At 36.0% G+C, this 22081-nt stretch overlaps 1 protein-coding gene across 46 annotated transcripts; it reads right to left on the reverse strand.

Annotated features, from left to right (window-relative positions):
* Positions 1-3: 3 nt before the first annotated feature.
* Positions 4-21565, reverse strand: osbpl7 (oxysterol binding protein-like 7). 46 transcript variants are annotated; one of them, XR_015503403.1, is made up of 24 exons: positions 21482-21565; positions 19258-19466; positions 18485-18628; positions 18351-18404; positions 18164-18277; positions 17392-17547; positions 17082-17190; positions 16866-16984; positions 14876-14962; positions 14753-14794; positions 14553-14576; positions 13580-13730; positions 13034-13164; positions 8684-8776; positions 8332-8497; positions 6428-6714; positions 4823-4960; positions 4674-4737; positions 4497-4579; positions 4261-4405; positions 3771-3921; positions 1751-1877; positions 1023-1145; positions 4-939 (listed from the first exon to the last, which is right to left on the reverse strand). XR_015503403.1 is itself a non-coding variant. In XM_087274939.1 (24 exons), exons 2-24 carry the CDS (start codon positions 19375-19377, stop codon positions 831-833), a joined length of 2733 nt encoding a protein of 910 aa, XP_087131065.1. In that variant the 5' UTR covers positions 19378-19466; positions 21482-21565; the 3' UTR covers positions 4-830.
* Between the last annotated feature and the right edge of the window lie 516 nt (positions 21566-22081).

A 22081-nucleotide genomic window follows, 5' to 3' on the forward strand; every position in this document is an offset into this window, starting at 1 on the left:
TCATTTTTTTGTAGTCTTTAATGTTGTACATTTTATTTGTTTTAATCAGCCATGCAAGTCATGACTGGAAAGTTTATTAATTACACATTTACACTGATTGTTTTCAAGCAAACCTACACAAAATGGTCATTTATGATATCACATTTCATATAGGACAAAAACTGAGCTTAAACGCCAATAAATATTATCTAAACTCAAAATATGTTTCATTTAAAAAAAAATAAGGAGAGGATGCAGAATCTAAGAGTGACCGAGGACACATTTCAGCAGCCTCCTTCAGTACAAGTCGATGAGGGCCCAAAATTAGAGTTAATCCATTTACTGCTAAATCCTGCTCAGGTTGAGCCACGGCATTGCACGAGAAATAGCAGTCCTTTTATAAACGGGTATGTTAACAGGAAGAAGAAAGTAGTTAAGGAGAACTCTGAATATTATATATACCCGAATTATCCAGTATCCATTGGTGCATAAGTACTTCAATCAACTGTAAATGTAATGTAAGATCATCCATAGAAATGTTCAAAAATATCTCCACAACATCCTCCATTACCTTTTGCCTTCTATTTTATCCAAATTGAAAATCATGGTCAAACCATCACCAAGTTTCTGTATCCTCGATCACGAAATAAATAGAAATGTTCAAAATGCATCCCTCCCCGTTGCCGTTTTCGATAAAAGCATCATCCTCGCACAATGGATTTGGTTCAATACAAAAAAAACCCTTGGCAATTCATCTTTGCTTCCAAAGTTCCCAATGTTTGTATAGTCTTTATGTGCAAACTTGACTTATCACAGGGATCTAGTGTCCACAATGTTGCTGTGATCAACCTTCACCATAACTCCAGATTATTAACATTGGCAAATCCAGGATTCTCTCTAATCTTCCAGTATGTCCCATTAGTCAGCCAAACTTCCCTTCCAGCAGCATCCAAAGATTTCCTGTAAAATGAGGAGGGTGAATTTTAGCCTTTCAGCTCTTATAGCACTCAATTCATCAGTTAGAGATGTTGTTATTAACTCACCTGAAGAAGCGAGGGATGTGCTCCTCTCCTCTCTTAGCCATTATTTTCCTCCTTTCTCTTTGCTTTTCCTCCACCTCATCCTTCTTTTTATCAGTCTCCTCTACTTTCCCCTCTTCGAGTAACCTAACAAGAAAGAGGACGATAATAAAAGTGATTCTTTCATGCTTTTTGCTTGTTCAAATTTCTTTTTTGTTCCAATTTGTGCACGAAAAACTGACTAAAGGGACTTATTCTCTATATATATCACTATAAGCACTGTTTCTCATTTAGAGTTATGAAATTTCTTTTAGAAAATGTATGTCAAAATAACCTACAAATGAAATAACTCTTAATAATAAAAGGTCTGATTGAGTTGTGTTAGTAATGTGTTGTTGCTGATTTCACAGATTTAATATACTGATGCACATGCAATTTCTTCATCAATTATATGAACTTCTGCATAGTAACGGAGCAAAAGCTGTAAAAGCTTCTTCTTGAGGAAGGCGGGAATTGCAGTTAATTAGCATTTAAAGAGACACATACAAAATAAAGTGTATTATGGATGTATTTTATCTCAAACTACACTAACATCTTGTAGCACACATGAGACTTGTAAACCGGGTATATTACATGTCCTTTAAAACAGAAGACTTGTTATATTTCAATAAAACCAAAACACTATTCTGTTATAGTAATCAATCATCATCATCAGGCCTACAGGTTGATGTCTGTAAGGATAGGAGTGTCACCTTTGGTCAGGGCGCAGGCGTGTGTCTGTAGGGGGCAGCAGGGGCTTGAGTTCAGGCACCAGCTCATTCATTTCCATTGCAAAGCTTGAGAAGCCATAGTAGAGCAAGTAGTTCTTTGGCTGTGGATCTGTAAGGAAAAACAGATATTCTAACAACATCCGCAAACAAAAAGAGATATCTTAGGTATCTATATCTGTTTGACAAAATAACCACAGAAAAAAAGACTTTGTCTTTATATCCTGATCTTGTGGTGAGTTTTTGCATAGCGTTAACCAAAAATCTAATAATTTTGTTTTAACAAAAGCTTTTATTCGAAAATAGAATTCCATTTATTTGTAGAATGATACATTTTTTGAAGGTCCTGTTCTAATTCGAAATTATTTGTATTAAAGATAATTGGGTTGAAACAGCAGTTCATGGTGGCTTTAAAAGAAGAGTTTGGACCTGACGAATCATTGCTTTCTAAAACTTATTTTTCAACATCAACAACAAAATAAAAACTATCGATCAGCAAAGTGTCATTAATAAGAAGACTTTTTACCTTTAATTCAATAGGTGCTCCCAAATCGTATACTTATGCAATTTATGCCAAGTTATCTATTTTGTAGGATAAATAGTAAATGTGCAAAAGAGCATAAGTAGTGCATTCACAATAAAATATTCTGTTTATTCTCAAAAGTTTACTTTAAACACCCAGATGATTTTACTCATTCGACCGCCAAACAGAAGTGTGGAATGTTGGCTAGTTCATGCATTCAACAGTTGCAGATTTGCTCACATAGCTGAAGGGGTGAAGCTATCAGGGTCTACTTTTGTTAGATTGGGAAAGCAAATTTCTCCTCATTCACACCGCCTTCTGATGGTGAATGCGGTCGTACTCATGACAGGTACTGATTGGCAGTTTGGTCTATTATCTCACTATTTGCTAAAGTGCTAAACATTGTCTGAGAAATGGTTTGAATTTCTATCAAGTAAAACAATTTTGTGTTCCATTTGTCTGACGCACATTCTTTCTTATGACTTTATGATTATTAATAATGTTGAATTTGTGTTTAAGGGCCACGCCAACACACCTGCCTGGAAGTTTCTAGCATACCTAGAAAGAGCTTGATTAGCTGGTTCAGGTGTGTTGAATTGGAGTTGGAACTGAAATATGCAGGCAAGAGCCCTACAGGACCAGGTTTGTACACCCCTGGCCTAGATTATATGATGACCTTAGTGTCATCCCTCATTGCTTTTTCTGTATGCCAAGTTATTTGTTCTCAGAAACTTTAGGTCATTTCAAGAGGTCACTGAGACCTCTCATGTGGAACTGGACGCATGATGTTACTTGAATAGATGTTAACTAGATGTGAATTTTACTGTGTGGAAGAATGAAATCTTTTAAATGATTCTGTTATAAGAGAAGCTGTCTTGGTATAAGTCTGCTGTGTTTATTCTTTTAGTTTTGATAAGATGGCAGATAGCATAGGAAACAGTCTTGAGAATACAGTTCTGTTATTATCTACTGTATTCTTTTGTCAATCATTCTTACAGTTCTGAGATCGGCTCCTAATAGCCTACTGGCTCTCTGAACTTTGGATCCTGTCTCCATAATATCTTGGAAGAAAATATAAGCCCACCTCTGTGTACCTATTTGAAAATTGTCTATCCATGTTTTAACATATACATACATACGTAAGTTGCCAAGTTATCAACATTGCTCAAAATAGTTGCCCTGTGTATCATCGGCAAAATACTGTAGTTAGATAGTAAATAGAGTAGCTGAAGTAGGCTTCTTCTGATGAAACTGTAAACTATCTTCAGTAAACTTCGATTAAATCTCCGACTCCGATTCATCTTCGTCTGACACATTGCCCATTTTTAGATAACAACTCATGGTCCACAACAGTGCATATTGCATTGAGTGTTATTTGGGATGCAACTAATGTGTTACTCATATTTCTCTTTAACTAACTGTGAAATTTACTAGCAATTTCTGAAAACATCAGTTTTCCTCATTTTATTTCAGCGTACTTACTTGGCTTCCAGATGCACTGTGGAACGGGTAGTGTCTCACAGAAGATTCCTTCATGCCAAAAGCCACCAAACCGATGAATAACATTCCCAGTCTGGTCAAGAACTTGACCCTGCACTTGATTTCTGGCTGCATCTGCACCCCAATAACGTGACTGAGAGAGGAATAAAAACAGATTTTTTGCATTTGTAAAGAGACTTAATGTAAAAATAGGGACTTATAAACAACATTTTATGAGCAGCAAGTTTTTAAATCACTATATTTAGTACACATTTCAAAATGTACAGATAAGCAAGCTTCTTTACTTTTATATAAATATATTGATTACAATGAACGTCAATTAAACATTATTTCACCCATATTTCATTTACCACAAGTCATTTTAAACATGTAAATAAACATTTAAATTAATAAGTTCTTCAAACTAAAATGGCTTCAGTAAATTTGATGTATAAATACATTTGATTCGTATAAAAAAACAACCTTTACTCACCTTGACAAATGTGATCTTACAGGTGCAGACGGAGCTGTTTAGGTTTTGAATAATGACTTCCCCATAATGCTCGAGGTATCGCTGCTGACTCAGGACATTGTGAATGCACGTCACCACTTTGTTCCACTCATAGTGATCCCCATATCTAAAAGCACAGTTTGTGACAGGCCAATCAGAATACTCCTTAAACGCTATATTAAAAATAATTTTTAAAAAAGCATCAATGCCAGAGATACTTGCTTTTTTAGAGTCACGTTCACCATCCCGGTTGGCATGATCTCCAAAGATTTGCCCCAAAATTTGTTCTTCCATCTCTGGTCTGCATTCAGGAAATAAAGAAAGAAAAAGTTAAAGGAATGAGATTTAAATTCAGACATGCAACACATAATGATCACACCGGCTGTAAAACATACCCTGCCAGAAGCTGAAATTGTCAGAGTCTGCATGGCATGCAGATATAGGTGGGTGATGGGAAACCTGAGGGAAAACACACAAATAATGTGTAAACAACTGTTTTATAGCAAACGTATCTGATGTATGATTAGTAGTGTAGATCATATACCTGTTCGCTAATATACCAGAATCCTCTGTCTTCTCTGATACACTCAAAAGTCTCTCCCAGCACTGGGTTAAATGGTTTGTAACGGTTGCGGAACTGAGCCGTGGCATAGCCAGATATAGCAAAAGCAGCAATATAAACCTTTACAGAGACAAATGTTTGCGGTCAGTAAATTGATTTGGAGTCAGTACTTCATTTAGTAACTAAGAAAAGATGCACTCAATTGATTATAATTGACAGAAAAACATAATAATGATACTAGAATATAAGCAGCAAATGCATACAGTAGTCAACATTTGAAGTGCATCATCACCTTTTAAAGTTGTCCCAAAACTATTGATCAACACCCATTCTAGTCCCAGGATAATTTTGAAAAACATTTTTTAATTGACTTCAAATGTTAACTACTATACATGTGCAACAATTCAGACTTCTCACTGTTCAGTTTGGTTTTGGATTATGATACGTTCAGTAAAAAAACTGTGTCAAACAAAAATATAAAGAAAAAAAACTTTTGAATATGCTTTTATTCAGCTATTCAGATAAGCACTTCTCAGATCTTCAGTGGTAGTCACATGTGCGGTCATGTCATTTGTATTTTGCTCAACAGTAAAACTATTAGTTATGACCGATTATTAGATCCACCTTTACAACTTGGGCATTAAATCGGTTATGTATTGTGCTACATCTTATTCCTGCTCTCTGTGTTTTTAATATTAATCAAACAACAAAATATTATGAAATCACTCTTGAACCGAATAGCTAGCTAGCTTATATACAGTATAAAGAGTTATTTGATTATATTTTTAAGTTTATGTAACTGACAACTACTGTACATGAAACACCTGAAAAGCAGTTTTATGTTATCTTTGCTATATTGTTTTCATTTTGCATTTCATTCATGCATTCATTTGCTTTTTCTTTAATTTTTATTTGACAGTGCTTCTTTACTGAACATATCACATAGCGAATCGTACCGAAACTGTGACCTAAAACCAAACTATGAGAAGTCTGTATTGCTATGCACACAATTTTAAATCAAAGTAAAATGTCCGTTTTAATGATTCTAATACCTTCTGTGACAATAAAATGTTAAATATAAGTGAAAAAGTCCCATGGTTATTCAATGCAACCTTTATTTTAACAGATTTAGGATTTTGGGTTGAAAGATGTAAGACGTAAAATGTAAATGATGCAAGCATAAGTTTAAACATACTTTGTTTGAAGAAATAATAGAATTATTATTAGATCCGTATAAATTTACTTTAGAAAATGTTTGAGGTCAGTTAGAATGATTTTTAAATTACATTTTCATTCAGAAAACATGCATTAAATTAATCAAAAGTGTAAAATATTTATGTTGCTTACAAATATTTATGTAGCCTCTATTTTATTAAAAAACTGTTAAATAAACAAATTTTGGTGTCTTCAAAAACAAGCGCAAGTATATTCAATGCTTTTTTAAAGAGCAGGGGTTTAGAATACACATTTAAGAATATAATAATTTAATTTTGTCTTATTACATTAGACCCTTTTATAAAATCACTTTTGTACATGTAATCTGATGTGGGTGTCGTCTCTTTGCAAGTGATCTTCTATTATGCTCACCATCCTCTGGAAGGGGTCATCAGTGTGATTGGCAGTGTCCAGCAGGTCTGAATATTCCAGCTCCTCACAGAGTCTCTGCAGCAAACACACAGGCTCATTCAGAGCTGCTGGCATGGAGACCCGGGACAGATCCTTCCCGATGTTGTTGTAAAGAATCGTCATCAGACCCACATGGCTGTTGTCAGGACAAACCGCAGGCAGAGTCGTGCGCCGTCCAGTGCTCTTGATGGTGTTCGGTTTTGCTGCTGCTTTCGAAAGGCTGGCTCGATATTTGCGAGATGCCATTGCTGTTCAATTGATAAGAAAAAGTTAATGGTGTAACCAAGAATTTAATGCAAAACTTTGAGGTTGGTACAGAATTTAGATCTTGTCATTTGTGTTTGTATTTTTCATTTTAAATATTGTTTAATATTTCCCTAAAAAAAAAATTTTAAGGTAATGACACCAAATTTTTGGTCTGTCACTGTCTCCTCACACTGACCACGCCATAAACATTTGGTGACAGAGCCATCTATAGTTCAAAAGTTTTAAGACATTTATTAGCCATCATTATTGAAACTTAAAAATTTGGGAATAACTTTTGACTGCATATGCTTATTTTGAAGAAATATTAAAGATCAAATAATTCCTTGGGTCATGCCGACAACACTGATATCAATTATGCCATCATCTGCTAAACTTCCTGTCTACCATTTTGATTTTGTTCAAGTAATTTTTTTTAACTTCTAGACTGTTGGTCCAATCTTTAGACCATGTAGACCAAAAGTTATGGCAATCATGTCGATAGATGAAACTGTTGTCATTTAGCATATGCGCAAACTTTATGTCATGCTGCCAGATGACATTACAGGCTTTGATGTATTGAAGTATTTAAACCAAACTTATTATGCGGGATCTAGACCTGACTTTAAACAAACTATGTCAGTCTGAGCCACCTTCTGGGTAAAACTGACAAACAATTAAAATAGATCAATAGAAATCATACAAAATTCATCTAATAACTTTAGAATAGTTTTTTCTATTGTCATGCGACTGGTCTTGCAGATTCCTTGTATCTTACAGAGAACACTGATATAATTTATTCCCTAATTGACACGACTTTCTGTCTACCGTCTTGAATTAGTAAAAAAAAAAAAAAACTGTTTTTCTGAACTCTCCATAGATTGTTAGCCTAATTTCCACCAAATTTGCCTCAGACCATGCAGCCAAAAAGTTATAGAATTTTCCAGTTGCTCGGTAACTTGTTGCCATGCTTGTTTATGCTGTAGCAGCTGGGCTGCTTGACCCTAATAATTGCTCCTTGCTGCTATATTTATTTATTTATTTATTTAATTTATTATTTTTATTCACATTAACATTTTTAAAAAAACATTTACAATTAGATAAACTGATATAACTTTTGATAATGCATAATAATTACATTATATTATATTATATTGCATTACATTATATTATATTACATTGCATTACATTACATTATATTACATTGCATTGCATTGCAATGTATTATATTATATTATATTATATTATATTATATTATATTATATTATATTATATTATATTATATCATATTATGCTTCAAAGCCTTTTTCTATTATTGATATTAAAAAAACTGCTCAATATTTTAATGGAAACTGTTAGCTAGTAATTTAGTACAAGATTAATTAATGAATAAATGTTCAAAACATCACAATTAACTTTTTGATATTATATTTACTTAATAAACATTAAATACGCACACAGACATAAATAAAAATTATATTATGATACATATTCAAATATTTTATTATATTTTACTGATTTATCATTATATATACACACGCACGATTATAATATATTTAATAACATATTTAAACCTTTCAATCATTCATGCTTAAGGTGTAGTTAAATGAATTTCCACTAACCATGAGCCTCATAGGGCTCTGAATTACTGGATCCATCACTCAGACCAGACTCATCAGACATTTCAGAGGAGCTAGCACACTTCAGCTCATCACACGCGTCAAAATACTCCGCCACCGAATCAGCAATCGATGGTGCACGGAAAGAAGAACAGCGGCTGGAGACAGACTGAAAAAAACACAGATAAACATGTTGAGTTACAAACTTTTCACTTAATTCCATGACAACACTAATAAATCTGAAAGATGACAAAAACAAAAGAGCCTTTTAGTCAAATAAAGCGGCTGAAACCCCATTAACCTGTAAAGAAAAGGAAATGGGAACAGAATGGATTATGGGTGGAAAGAGACACACCTTCCTTTGTTCCACAGTGCGGAAGGAGTCGTCCGAGGAGTTGGAAGATATGGAGAGTTTGTGGATTTTGGTATGACGGGAATTAACATCTAACTGGAGATACACACATACACACACAAAGAAATCTATGTAGCAAAGCAAAACAAGTAATGCACTAAAAACTATAAGGCACTAGACCAGTGGTCACCAAACTTGCTCCTGGAGGGCCGGTGTCCTTCAGATTTTAGCTCCAACCCTAATCAAACAAACCTGACCAAGCTAATCAAGGTCTTACAAGGTATACTTGAAATGTCCAGGCAGGTGTGTTGAGGCAAGTTGGATCTAAACCCTGCAGGGACACCGGCCCTCCAGGACCGAGATTGGTGACCCCTGCACTAGACTATTATGGCAGAAGTTCTCAACTCAGTGATTTGTCAATTTCTATTTGATAATTTTTCATGTGTGCTTTGATCAGATAATAATAATAATAACTAGAATTGTACATTTCCTAAAGGAAATGTGAATGGGGTTTGCGTGGCAAATCGATGGGGTACAAAATGGTACTAAACTGGGCAATAGCACTGGAAAGGTAAGAAATGGTGGTTGCTAAGATGTTGCTAGGCGGTTGCTAGGGTGTCCTGAGTGGTTGCTAGGTGGTTGCTAAGGTATTGCTAGGTGGTTGCTAGGGTATTCTAAGTGGTTGCTAAGGCGTTGCTAGGAGGTTGCTAGGGTTTCCTGAGTGGTTGCTAGGTGGTTGCTAAGGTGTTGCTAGGTGGTTGCTAGGGTGTCCTAAGTGGTTGCTAGGTGGTTGCTAAGGTGTTGCTAGGTGGTTGCTAAGGTGTTCTGAGTGGTTGCTAGGTGGTTGCTAAGGTGTTGCTAGGTGGTTGCTAAGGTGTCCTAAGTGGTTGCTAGGTGGTTGCTAAGGTGTTGCTAGGTGGTTGCTAGGGTATTCTAAGTGGTTGCTAAGGCGTTGCTAGGCAGTTGCTAGGATGTCCTGAGTGGTTGCTAGGTGGTTGCTAAGGTGTTGCTAGGCGGTTGCTAGGGTGTTCTGAGTGGTTGCTAGGTGGTTGCTAAGGTGTTGCTAGGTGGTTGCTAGGGTATTCTAAGTGGTTGCTAAGGTGTTGCTAGGCGGTTGCTAGGGTGTCCTGAGTGGTCGCTAGGCCCTTACTAAGGCATTACTAGGCGGTTGCTAGGAGGTTGCTAGGCGGTTGCTAGGGTAATTTGGGTGGTTGCTAGGCGGTTGCTAGGGTACTCTGGGTGGTTACTAGGCAAGCCTCACATACATGCCTGATAAAATATTTATACTTAGTAAGCATTTCTAGCAAGTTACAGTACTTGGCTAGTCAATATTAGCATGTAGCTAGTCACTGCTAGCATGTGTAGCATATAGGAAGTTCCGTTTGCTATCATGAGTCAAACGAGCCAATCCCCAAGTCTCTACGATGTTCCGATGCTGAGATATAGCTGTTGATGAATGGTTGCTAGGGTACTCTGTTTTGTTGCTATGGGCAAGGTTACAGAGTGAACTTGAATGTGGTTGGCTGTCCAGGTCAAATGAGCCAACCCCCAAGTCAATAGAACACTGCCAAGCAAAGATATGCATGTAGGCCAGTTATAATGGCAGTCTATGGGATCAGTTTGGGGGCGTGGCTTGTGAGCTTCATTATCATATTGAGCTGCTGATTGGTTGTCTGAGTCAGATGAGCCATCCCCCAAGCCAATGGGACACTGCTAAGCAAAGATATGCATGTAGGCCAGTTATAATGGCAGTCTATGCGATCAGTTTGGGGGCGTGGCTTGTGAGCTTCATTATCATACTGAGATGCTGATTGGTTGTCTGAGTCAAATGAGCCCACCCCCGGGTCTCTATGACACTCCTATGTAATGTTATAGATGTGTGACCTTTATAATGGAAGTCAATGGGATCTGCAATGGGACATCCCACCCCATGTTAGGTCAATGGGGCACTTATTAGGGGTCTTTAAGTGGTTTGGGGGGGCGTGGCTTGTGAGCTTCAAAATCATAATGAGATGCTGATTGGTTGCCTGAGTCAAATAAGCCCACCCCCAAGTCAGTATGACACTGCTATGTACTGTGATTGACATGTGACATTTATAATGGGAGTCAATGTAATGAATGGGACTCAATGGGCAATGTAAAGTCAATGGGGACCACTTTGGGACGTCCTAGCACCCCAGGGGAACAACCTATACCCCCTTTCGGGGTATGTTCTCACTTAGGCTGCAACCCCCTACAGATGTTGTGAATCCCATATTTCTATGAAATTCACAATGGACGCAGTGATTGGTTAAAGTTCGGCTCCATGTAAAGTCAATGGAGACTTTGGGACGTCCTAGCTCCCCAGGGGTACAACATTTACCGCCTTTCGGGGTGTGGTTTGAAGCCTCCTATAACCCTCTCGAGATGTCGCGAATCCCATGTCTCTACGAATTTCCGTGTTGGCGCTACGGCGATTTCCGGGAATAGTATCTTACGAGTGTCTAGAAAATGAATGGGAGTCAATGGGGCCAATGTAAGTCAATGGGGACCACTTTGGGACGTCCTAGCGCCACAGGGTACAACTTATACCCCCCTGCGAGGTATGTTCTCACTTAGGCTGCAACCCCCTACAGATGCTGTGAATCCCATATTTCTATGAAATTCACACTCTGTGCTATGATTCGTCAAAGTTCGGCTCAATGTTAAGTCTATGGGATTTTTGGGGGGGTTTTTTGGCCCCTGCGGGGCCAAAAAACCCCCCACCCCTTATAAAAGTCATAGCACACCATTCCCAATAAGACCGCACGATTTGAGCCCACTTTCAAGGGTCTGGGACGAAAACTGCGGGACTAGTTACGCGCCGAAAACGCACGGAAGAAGAATAATAATAAGAAGCCATGCACAATTGTAAGAATGGACTTTGCCTAAGGCAAACCCCATTAATAATAATAATAATAATAATAATTTTTATTACTATTATTATTATTATTACATAAAATTATACCAGAATAAATGAAAGTTTCAGCTATGTGTAATAGTAGTTACAGTCTATGAATATTAAATTGCAAAAAGAGTATTATGGTCTAAAAACAAACTAAACATTTCAAGCTAGTTTTGCATGTCTGTGTAAATGAAGGGCGTTGCTTTTTGACTACATTCCAGTCCAATTTTTTTGCCTTTCACTCCATCTCATTTCCTTAAAATATACATCATTAATTATGTTACAAAAGTGTCCACTACTGGCTGGAAGTACTGAATGGCTTTAAAAGGAATGCCCCATGCATGTCCCAGCATTTAGGAAATACACCGTTGTGATGGCTTCAGGTGTCCACTCCAGCACCTATAAATCCCAGAATGCAATATGATTGCAACTACTTGCTCCCTCTAGCAAAATCACGGGATCGAGATAAATTCCCACATTCACATGATGTGCAAGTGGAATGCACTTTAAAATGGCGGCGAGGAAGTGAGTGTGTCTAAAAGTGGACTGGAATGCAGCGATAGATGATCAAGCTTCATGACAAAACTGTCAACATAAGACTAGTTTAACTTGAATTTATTATGACAGAAACTGATCTCTATTGAATATTAGTATGGATTTGTAAATGTAATAAGAAAAAAATGAATATATTTGAAACTTAATAATAATTAATTGAAATTGTCTTCCTTGTTTTAATTTATAATAATTAATTTGAGAAATATAACAACGTATTTCATGAAATTATGAAAGTAATTAAATAATTAAACAAACTTTGACCATTAAATCAAGTCTATGAAAATAAAAAAAATGTGTTACTAAGCTAAAAAAAGTATTGAATAAAATAAATAAATAAATTAATTAATTAATTAATAAATAAATAAATAAATAAATAAATAAATTAATTAATTAATAAAAAAAACTGATTAGTCTGGAAAAATGTAAATAATTGTGCGAGTCAAAAAGAATACATTTTTTTCTGGTAAAAAAGCTAAATAATCTGCTAATTGGTTAAGTAAAACAATACTTATTTCAAAATGAAAACAAGACACCCAATTTGACAAATTATTTCTGAAAACAAAAGATTATTTGCTTACTCATCTAAAAAAAGCCTTTTTATACATTTGGATTTCAAACATGAAAAAAAAAAACACTCTAAAGTAAGAAAACAATCTTTGCAGTGTATGACTATTATTACACATTATTGGATTAAAGTTGATTAGATGACAATCCAGTGTGTGTCATTACAATCAATTAAATCATTTAAACTAAAACAGGAGCTAGTTTGATTCTTTACAGCAGATTAAACAAGAAAAGCTGTAGTAAATTTACTCTTTGCATGCATTCAGGGGATTTCTATGGGCATTTCCCTAAGCAACAGAAGTCCTTCTCACCTCAGCTAGACTGCAGAGGTTGTTGAGCTGGGCAGAGGTGTTCTGGTGAAGGTCTCTGCCGGACCAGGTGTCCCGCAGTCGCTGGCGCTCCTGAGCGAGAGCCTCATGTGCAGTTCGCAGAGAGGCATGAACTGAAAAGAAAAGACAACCATCTGACCCTCAGTCTTCATTCAGTCTAACGCACCAAGCAGGACAGACCAGTTTTAAAGTGATAGATCACCCAAAAATGAAAACTATGTCAGCGTTTACAGCTCTGTCATTTGCTTAAAACCTGTTTGAGTTTCTTTCTTTTGTTGAACACATATGAAAATGTTTTATTGAAACCCATTGACTTCCCTATAAAATATTTCCAACTATTGAAGTCAATGGCAACAAATTTCCAACATTCTTCAAAATATTTGAACTCAAATGGTTAGGAACCACTTCAGGGTGACGACAACTATTCCTTTTTCTCATCTTGTTTTTTGATTGCATGCACGCACACACACACACACACACACACACACACACACACATGCACACAGAATTACTGCATGACTCTCTGACCTTTCAGTGACATCGAGCAGATGTCCTGGTGGAGTTTCTTGCTCTCTGGTGAGGTGGAGGCTGGCGAGTTTGCCGGAGTGCTGACATAATCGGGAATGGAGGGAACAGAGGTTCCCAAAAGGGATGAACTGTTCAGCTGGCTTGATGATAACTGTGTTAATATGTTGGCAAGAAAGAAAAATGAGGGAGGACTGTAATTCTAACAATTATGTAAAGCTTGTAACAATTAGAAGCTACTATACATTTACAAGGAACTAAAGGCATATTCACACCAAGAACAATAACTGTAAATGTACCGACACTATTTTTGTAAAAATGGATTAGTTGTGGTGTGGATGTTGCCATAATTTCAAATTTACAATTCCTTTTAAGAATGTATCTTCACCGTTACAGTTATTGGTGTGCAGAGGTCTTAAAGCACCACTATACTGTATCCAGCATCATTCAAACCTTTTCAATAACAAAAACTAGAAAAGGTTTTAAGGTGAAATTAACACTTATTTATCAAGGATGCATTTTTTTAACAAATGCAGTGCTTTCACTTTCTATTCATTAAAGAAAAACAATTATAATAATTTCCACAACATTGTTTAGCAACATGATAGTTTTCAACATTGACAAAATAGATTTGCTGTTTATAAAGTAGCAATTCAACATACTAGAAATATTTCTCAAAGATCATGTGGCACTAATGATTCCTAAAAATAAAGCGGTCACAAAAGAAATACATTACATTTTAAATACAGTTTAAAATAGCTTCTTATTTTAATTTAATAATAGTTTTCAATAACATTTTACAGTAACTTGGATCAAATAAATGCAGACTTGGGAGAATAAGATGCTTACCGCCCCCAAACATTTGAATGATAGTGCACAATATGCAAAATGCAATAGCGTCAAATGGTTGAATGCATTAGCAACCTGATATATAATATATTTTAAATTACAGGAAATGTGTGTTGTGCTGACTTACCGATTTAGTAATCCCACGAAAAGGCTTCATGTAAAAAAGCAGTTGACTAAATTACTGGGGGTTTTGAAGCTCTATTGCTTACTACACATCAACACAACACAAATGCCTGTCTACTGTATTTCAAATAAAATACAGAGATTTTTAGGGATGACACTGCACATTATGTAACATGGAATAAAATTCCATAACACTTTCCAAACCTTTGTGGAAAACATGGAATAATCCCAATGAGAGGGCAATCCCTGTGGACAAAGATTAAAATTGCTTCCAAGACTTTATCTAAGATGTCCTAATACAAGTAAAGAAAAAATGAGCAGTCTCACCATTCCAAGACCCTCAACTCGGGAGAGTGTGCGTGAGTGACCAAAAATCTTGGCGGATTTCTTTTTGGGTTTGTCAAGAGAAAGATTCTGTGGATCAAACAGATGTATGACTGTTTTATATATGCTCTAGACCAATCTTATATGTATATAATCAGGGGCGGAGTTAGAGTGTAGCTTGGGGTGCAACCCACTCATAACCCCTACCCTCTCCTCGGTTTCATCCGTGACCCCCCACCAGTTTCGATATTCACCCCGAAGTAACTGCCGGCCCATGCTTGGCCACCCCAATAAAAAATCCCTGCCTGCCTGTGTCCAATTTTAAAAAAATTTGATAGTCATAAAAACATGGGAAAAAAATCCTTGACTTTCCATACCTTGGTATAGAAAAAAAACTTAAAACTAGTTATACTATTACTAGTTTAAGTTTTAAAACTTAAAACTAGTTATCGTCTCTTGCCTAATAGTTATATTTTGTTTTTCAGCTAAGCATCCACACAATTGTAATTGTAAAATGTTGTCAATTTGCACAATACTAGCCAGAAAATTGATATAGTTTAAATCAGGGTGCGAATTAAACATTGACAAGCAAGGGGGGGTCAACTTTTTTGGTAGTAGTTTGGTAATGTATGCTTCAGTGAATGAAATTTATGAATGTATATAAATGACATCTCATCTATTATTAAAATTTGTATGTTAAGGGATATTTAGTGACTATTTTAGAGGTTACTCTCTGAAAACTATACAAATTATGCCTAATTTTTTTTTTTCTTTTTAAGGCAACATGCAGATAAAAACAGCTATTTTACAAAAACATGTTTTGTGAATACTTAGGATGTGCTTCAGTGCTCTAGAACTGCCAGTTTAAGACTGTTGAATCATATTTTTTCTATTGATTGGCACGATTATGCATTCCCAATGGTATGAATCGATATGGGGGGGGGGGGGTGTCAAATGTATATTTATATTATACATTTTTAATCAATAAAATTTAAGATATAAATCAGAGATCAGAGAAAGCTAATTCTAACTATTAACAGGCTAACCTGACCCATCTTGTTTTGATGTCCTTCAGGGAGGATCAAGCATTAATTAGGGTGGTCAATACCCCCAAACCCCGCTGTAATTTTCAAATGGAAAAAAAACCTTCATCCCGCATCTTTTTATTGGACCTAAATATTCTATGCCATATGGCAACCGTACTTGTCATTTGTTGAAAAATTTAAGCAGCACAGTCTCAATAAATGTACAAAATTTTTGTCATTGTTCTATTTAATTGACTTTTTTTTAACCTATCAGACGTAAAAGTTGGGGTATGCATGCAAGTACTTGTACTATATCCTGTTTCTGTGAAATTCTGCTCATTGCATACAATAAAACCTAACATAAATAGACCTTGTTCAAACTTTAATTAGGAGTCATTAGAGCAGGGGTGCCCAAACTTCTTTGTATAAAGGACCATAATCCAAATATCATATAGAGCCATGGGCCGCAGGTAAATATACCAAAGTATATTACATTAAAGTAGCCATGGATAATTTCCCAATTTATTTCATAATATTTTATAATAAAAAATAAAAACATTGCTTTAAATTATTTTAACTAATGCAGTTTAAATGCTAAGTTATTGTAATAAAACAATCACATTTATATAACAGCTGAGTTCAATGTTGAATTCACCAGTCAAGTAGAATCTGTCTTTGACTTTATTTGCTCAACAAAGCCTCTGCATTTTCAGGTGACAGTATATACACAATTAAACAATATCTGATTTATTTACACCATTTATTTAAAACATTAAATTTCAGTTGGCTTTTAACAATAAAACAAACAAACGGGCTACATTAAATTTAAATTGACAATCTCGAATCCATCCCCATTATTTTCCCTTTCTTCTCAGGTGGGATGTTGGGCCAAATCAAAGGTCATCTTTGGCCCACAGGCCCTGGCTTGGGCATCTCTGCATTAAAGTAAAGGCTCCTTATTTACTAACCTGCATGCTGATCATTCTCTGGAGGTCTCCGTTATAGACAGTTTGCCCCGACTCTAGAGAGTTCAACTTTTGAACCAGCCGTTGCAGCTCATTCAGCTCCATCTGACAACGTGTCAGCTCTGGAAAACAGCCCAAAGTGGCATTTTAAAATCCTTTCTTTGTTCTCATGCATATTACTATTGACATTTTCTAGTGTTCAATATAACACCACAATACCTTGTCCACAAAAATCTGGTTCTTGGGTCTGAAGCCAAGCTGACACCTTCCCATTAACAGCAGGACTTACATATTGAAGATTTTCACCCATAGAAGACCCAGATGTGCCCTAGAGTTGTTCACAAGACATTTATTTGTAACTTTCATTAGCCAAATTAACTCAAAATATCTATTAGAGTGCATTTACAGATCAAGGACATAAGGTCTAATCGCTAATACCGCTTGTTCTTAAATTGTGAGGACACTTTGTCCTAATCCCTGGTGATTTAGAGTGCAACAGGAAGTCACTGTAGAAGACGTATTTACTCACCATGTCCTGCATGGGACTGGTTTTGTGAGATAAATTACTGGTATGGGACAGGACCTGGAGATAGCCATTGTGAACGTGCGCAGCCTCGTTCTTTTTATACATCCTGTGGGCGCTCAGTTTGGTGACCCATATGAAATATAAATCCTGACTCTTGGCCTATAATGAAAAGTCAAATGTGTTTAGTTAACATTTTTTATCTGCATAAACATTTGTTTAAAAAGGTAATTCACCTAAAAATTTTAATTCTGTCATTTTACTAACCCATCACTTCTTCCAAACCTGCTTAAGGTACTTTCTATTGTTGAACACAAAAAACAATTATGTTTTGAAGTATGCTAAAAACTAGCAGCCATTACCCTTTATTTTGTACTATGGACGTCAATGGCTACTAATTTACAACATTGTTCAAAATACTTTTTTTAGTGTTCAGAAATGAATCAAGGTTTAGATAAATTTGAGATTGAGTAAATTATGAGTATATTATATTTTTTGGCGAAGCCAAAGTTTTTAGTATATTTTTTTATATTTTATACTTTGACTAGGTACAAATACTAAGGAAGCCATTCAGCTTCCAACCTACCTTAAAATATCTTCTTTTGTATTGAACAGGCATTGAAACAAACAGGTTTAGAACACATGAGATGAGTAAATGATGGCTGTAATTCACTTAACAGCCATCAGTGTCACTATTAACAAATGCTTCTAAATTTGACACAGTATAGCCTCTGAAAACTAATCAAGCATACTCAGTGCCAACTGTAAAATGACTTACTTTCAAATGATACAGATTGTCTCCAGCATCCAGATCTATGCGTCTCGCTTTTTTGTTTACGGACATAACTGCAAGGCTGACATCCAGTGAACCATGCATTTTCCCTCTAGAAAACTGTCGATAAAAATAAATAACGGATTGTTAAAAGAGCCCAAAACAAGTGGATGAACAAATATCACATACTCACATCATGTTGATTTTTTGTATATCGTAGAATCCCTTTATCCAATACAAAGTATCTCTGTAAGAAAGCATAACGTTAGAATCACAATGCGACAAGTGCCAGCAGAAAATGACATTGAACACCAGTTTTTCCAATACCTTATGCCAGCCTTTAAGAGGCCACTTTCTCCTTTTCATCAAGTAGCCCTCACAGATTCCTGGAGTATTTGCATCCTGAATGTTTTCAGCAGTTATGGTCAAGTCTGCTGGACAATCGTCCATTACCTCCCAGTCTTTAACGTTCTATATGAAAGAGTAAGAAGAAGGCATCATAGTTAAGCACAACAGGGCGTTTTCCTATTTTAACAAGTGTCACATGTAAGCCAAATGAACAAAATGTAACAATCAAGCTTGTTGAGACACATAAACTTGTCAGTTAGGCTTTCACACCATATGACAGTATAGTTCATAGTTCTTGAGCAACTGGTTTTGAACAGCCACAGGATAAATTCCATGTAAGTCTTCAAAGGTGTACATTTAGGGAAATTGTGTTTTTATCATTAAATATTAATATTATATTTGTAAGATATCAGTGCAGGGGTGGCCAACCCTGTTCCTGAAGAGCCACCTTCCTGCAGATTTCAGTTGTAACCCATATCAAACACACCTGCCTGTAATTATCACGTAGTGTTCAGGTCCTAATTAATTGGTTCAGGTGTGTTTGATATGGGTAGCAACTGAAATCTGCAGGAAGGTGGCTCTCCAGGAACAGGGTTGGCCAACCCTGTATTAGTGTATGTCTCAATGTCATATGAATGGGACATAAAAAAGGTGAGAGGTCACATAAAAGAAGTGAGCTGATAAGCATACACAAATGTAATACAATATTAATATTAATGTGTGTCCAGAGATGTCAAGTAGATGGTACAAACCAGACGTGAGTGGCGTGAAGATGCCGTGCTGCTGCTCCTAGAATGACTGGGTTTCTGCCAGCCGCTGGACACCTTCTCCACACCACTCATGTGGGACTGATTATGATCCACTGAGTCCATTGTGAAAGTTTGCACTTAATAGTCAAGCTCTGTGTAAATATAAGCTCTACTAGAGACTTCCTCTCATTGTCCACTAGAGCACAATATGTCTGCAAAACACAAACATTTGATTATTAGCATATGCATTTTTAGAAAGGAAAACATTACATATTAATCAGTTAGTCAGTCAAACTAGACCAGTAAGACCAGCTTTTGTTACAAACCCAATTATGAAAACTAAAAAAAAAATAATAATAAAAAAATTGTAAAAATATTTTGCATGAGCCTGGGGGGAAAGCCATGTTGACAAGGGTTTTAAATGTTTTTTCTGACTTCCATTCATCTAAATATATTGATTTAGATACTGATATTGATATATTTGAGTAAAAAAATAATGTGCTAAATCACAGTGTCATGGTGACAGTGCATTTCCAAACAGTGTTAAGTGAAAACACAAAACTTTTAAAAATGTGTAAAAGTCTAAGGTGTAATTAGTTATTGCTAAAGTAACTAGCATTATGGCTGTAAACAAATCAAAAGCAACACAGTGTCCAGGGAAAACTCATCTAATTCTGTTATCTAACAGCAGGGATCTGCCTCAGACAACACTTCCTGAGCAGGACTTAAACATTTGCCCTTTTCGAGGACACACCATTTCATCATCTCACACTTTTCACATAGCTTAACATGACCACAACAAATGTTTACAATGATGCAAATAATACACTTATAATTGCATAAGTTAAAACATGCAAAGATAAGGCACAGAGCAAGGAAACACCTTTACTGCAATATGATAGACTACATACAGAGATTTCTAAAAAAAAAAAAAAAAAACTTGGTTCTTTAAGATGTAAGCTGAATGGAATGTCATCAGAGAGGTGTGACAGAAACCAAACATGTTTACAAAAATGTTCTATTGTCTCATCAACTCTGACTAGCTCATACCTGCCCAATACACAAGATTGAGGCCAAACATCTGAATTTGTAAACAGATGGATTAGAAGGAGAGTGATTAACTATTTGATTATATAATTGGTTATATTCATAAACAAATTGTAATATTGAATATTCAGTCAAGAATTGGTGTATAATGTTTTTAGTTTGTTGGAGGGAACATTCTGTTTTGCACAATATAAGCAGTAACGCATGCTTATGGATAGTAGCCTAACACAGTCTCTACGGGAGAGGCTTAGTGTCATTACGATAATTGGCTTTGGATGTCCCTTTTTAGCAGACATTGGCTTGAATAGATTTTCACAGTGAGCACGATGACAGGTCACAGTAAATATGATCTATAATCTCAGGAAAACGGTGTCAGGTGCACATTTAACGGATAACAATAGTACAAATGCTTCAGAGAGGTTAGAGAAGTCGTCATACGAAAATTACATCTTTAAAATCAAAAAAGAAGCTGCACATCGATGATTAATTCGGCTATTGCAGGTTAGCATTACGTAAAACATCATCAGGTGTGTTCAAAAACAAAACGCAGAAAGACTTGCTTTGTATAACTAAAATAACATTTAATTATTAAAACCTCTACAACTTTAATTACACATAAAGGCTACTGAGATTATAAAGATTCATTTTGAGTAACGTTACTAACATAAACAGTCGCCACGTGTAAGGTCAACGTTACGCGATTAGGTTAACGTTACCTAACTTACAAGGCTCCCGCATCATACAAACACACGTTGAATTAAACAGTACAAGTGTAAACGCCAGTGTATTTTAAACTCAAAATTATATTTAAACAACTACAACTAAAAACCACATATTGTTTTCCACCTAAATTTTCGACTCATTTTCACCAATTAACTAATAAATAAAAAAAAAACAGTAAAATTATTCCAAACACATTTTTACTACTACAAATCGCCATTGCTTCTCTAAAATTTCTCTAAAAATCTCACAAAGTTTCTGTAGACGTTGTAACTCCTGCTCTTACCTGAGGTTCCTGCTCTTGGCCAGCGTGTGGTATATTTCTAAACTGTGTGCTCCTCGCTGCGTCTGATTTTCACGTTCCCCCATTTGTACAATTGTGCGTCACTTCTAGCTACTTGGCAACCGGTTCAACCACTTTCTACTGAAACTCGGGAATGCAGTTATTCCGTGTACATACCAGAACACCGTGTGGCGAGACAGCACTCAAACTCTCCTTCACTGGTGACTGAACATCCTCCAAATCCACCATAGGCTTCAGGCCAAATCATTATCCGTATTATTGTCTTAAAAGCTGTCGGAATTACAGTCATGTAGGAGGAACTTCACTGAGAGCCAGCCTTTCAGAATACATTAAAAGCTGAAAGCACTGAGCTGCCAAATGAGACAGGATAACTTCCAAATCTACTCATTTTCAAGTGGGTAACTCCCTATTTGGGTTTTATATATTACCAAATACATTTTATTTAGAGAGAGAATTTATAAAGTTTTGTTTCCCTGAAAGATTATTGTGAACATGTCCTTAAATCAGAGAGCAGTGTTGAAATATGAAATTTCTGCAGCAAACCCAGATTTATAAAGATGAAGATGGGCTGACCTGATGAACATGGTGTGTAATCCAGAGATTAGCACTGAGGATCTATGATCACTATCTTGTTTATTTTGGCTATGTTCCCCTGGTTTTTTGACTTAAACATCAGTTAAATCCCCTTTGATGTATTTACATTTAAGGCACCAAATTGACATTGCCTAATTGATGTAAATGAAGCCAGGGGTTCCC

This window comes from Danio rerio, chromosome 12, assembly GCF_052040795.2.
Source record: "Danio rerio strain M-AB ecotype USA chromosome 12, GRCz13ab, whole genome shotgun sequence".
NCBI classification, from domain to species: Eukaryota; Metazoa; Chordata; class Actinopteri; order Cypriniformes; family Danionidae; genus Danio; species Danio rerio.

What these genes read in the sequence shown, in the direction of transcription:
- osbpl7 (XM_087274939.1), bottom strand. Translation starts at nt 19,377, where the DNA reads ATGGACTCAGTGGATCATAATCAGTCCCACATGAGTGGTGTGGAGAAG. An exon ending in CTTCACGCCACTCACGTCTG is followed by an intron (nt 18,629 to 19,257) that starts GTTTGTACCATC and finishes TCTTTCATATAG; the next exon opens with AACGTTAAAGACTGGGAGGT. An exon ending in GTGAACGTGACTCTAAAAAA is followed by an intron (nt 4,406 to 4,500) that starts GCAAGTATCTCT and finishes CTGTGCTTTTAG; the next exon opens with ATATGGGGATCACTATGAGT.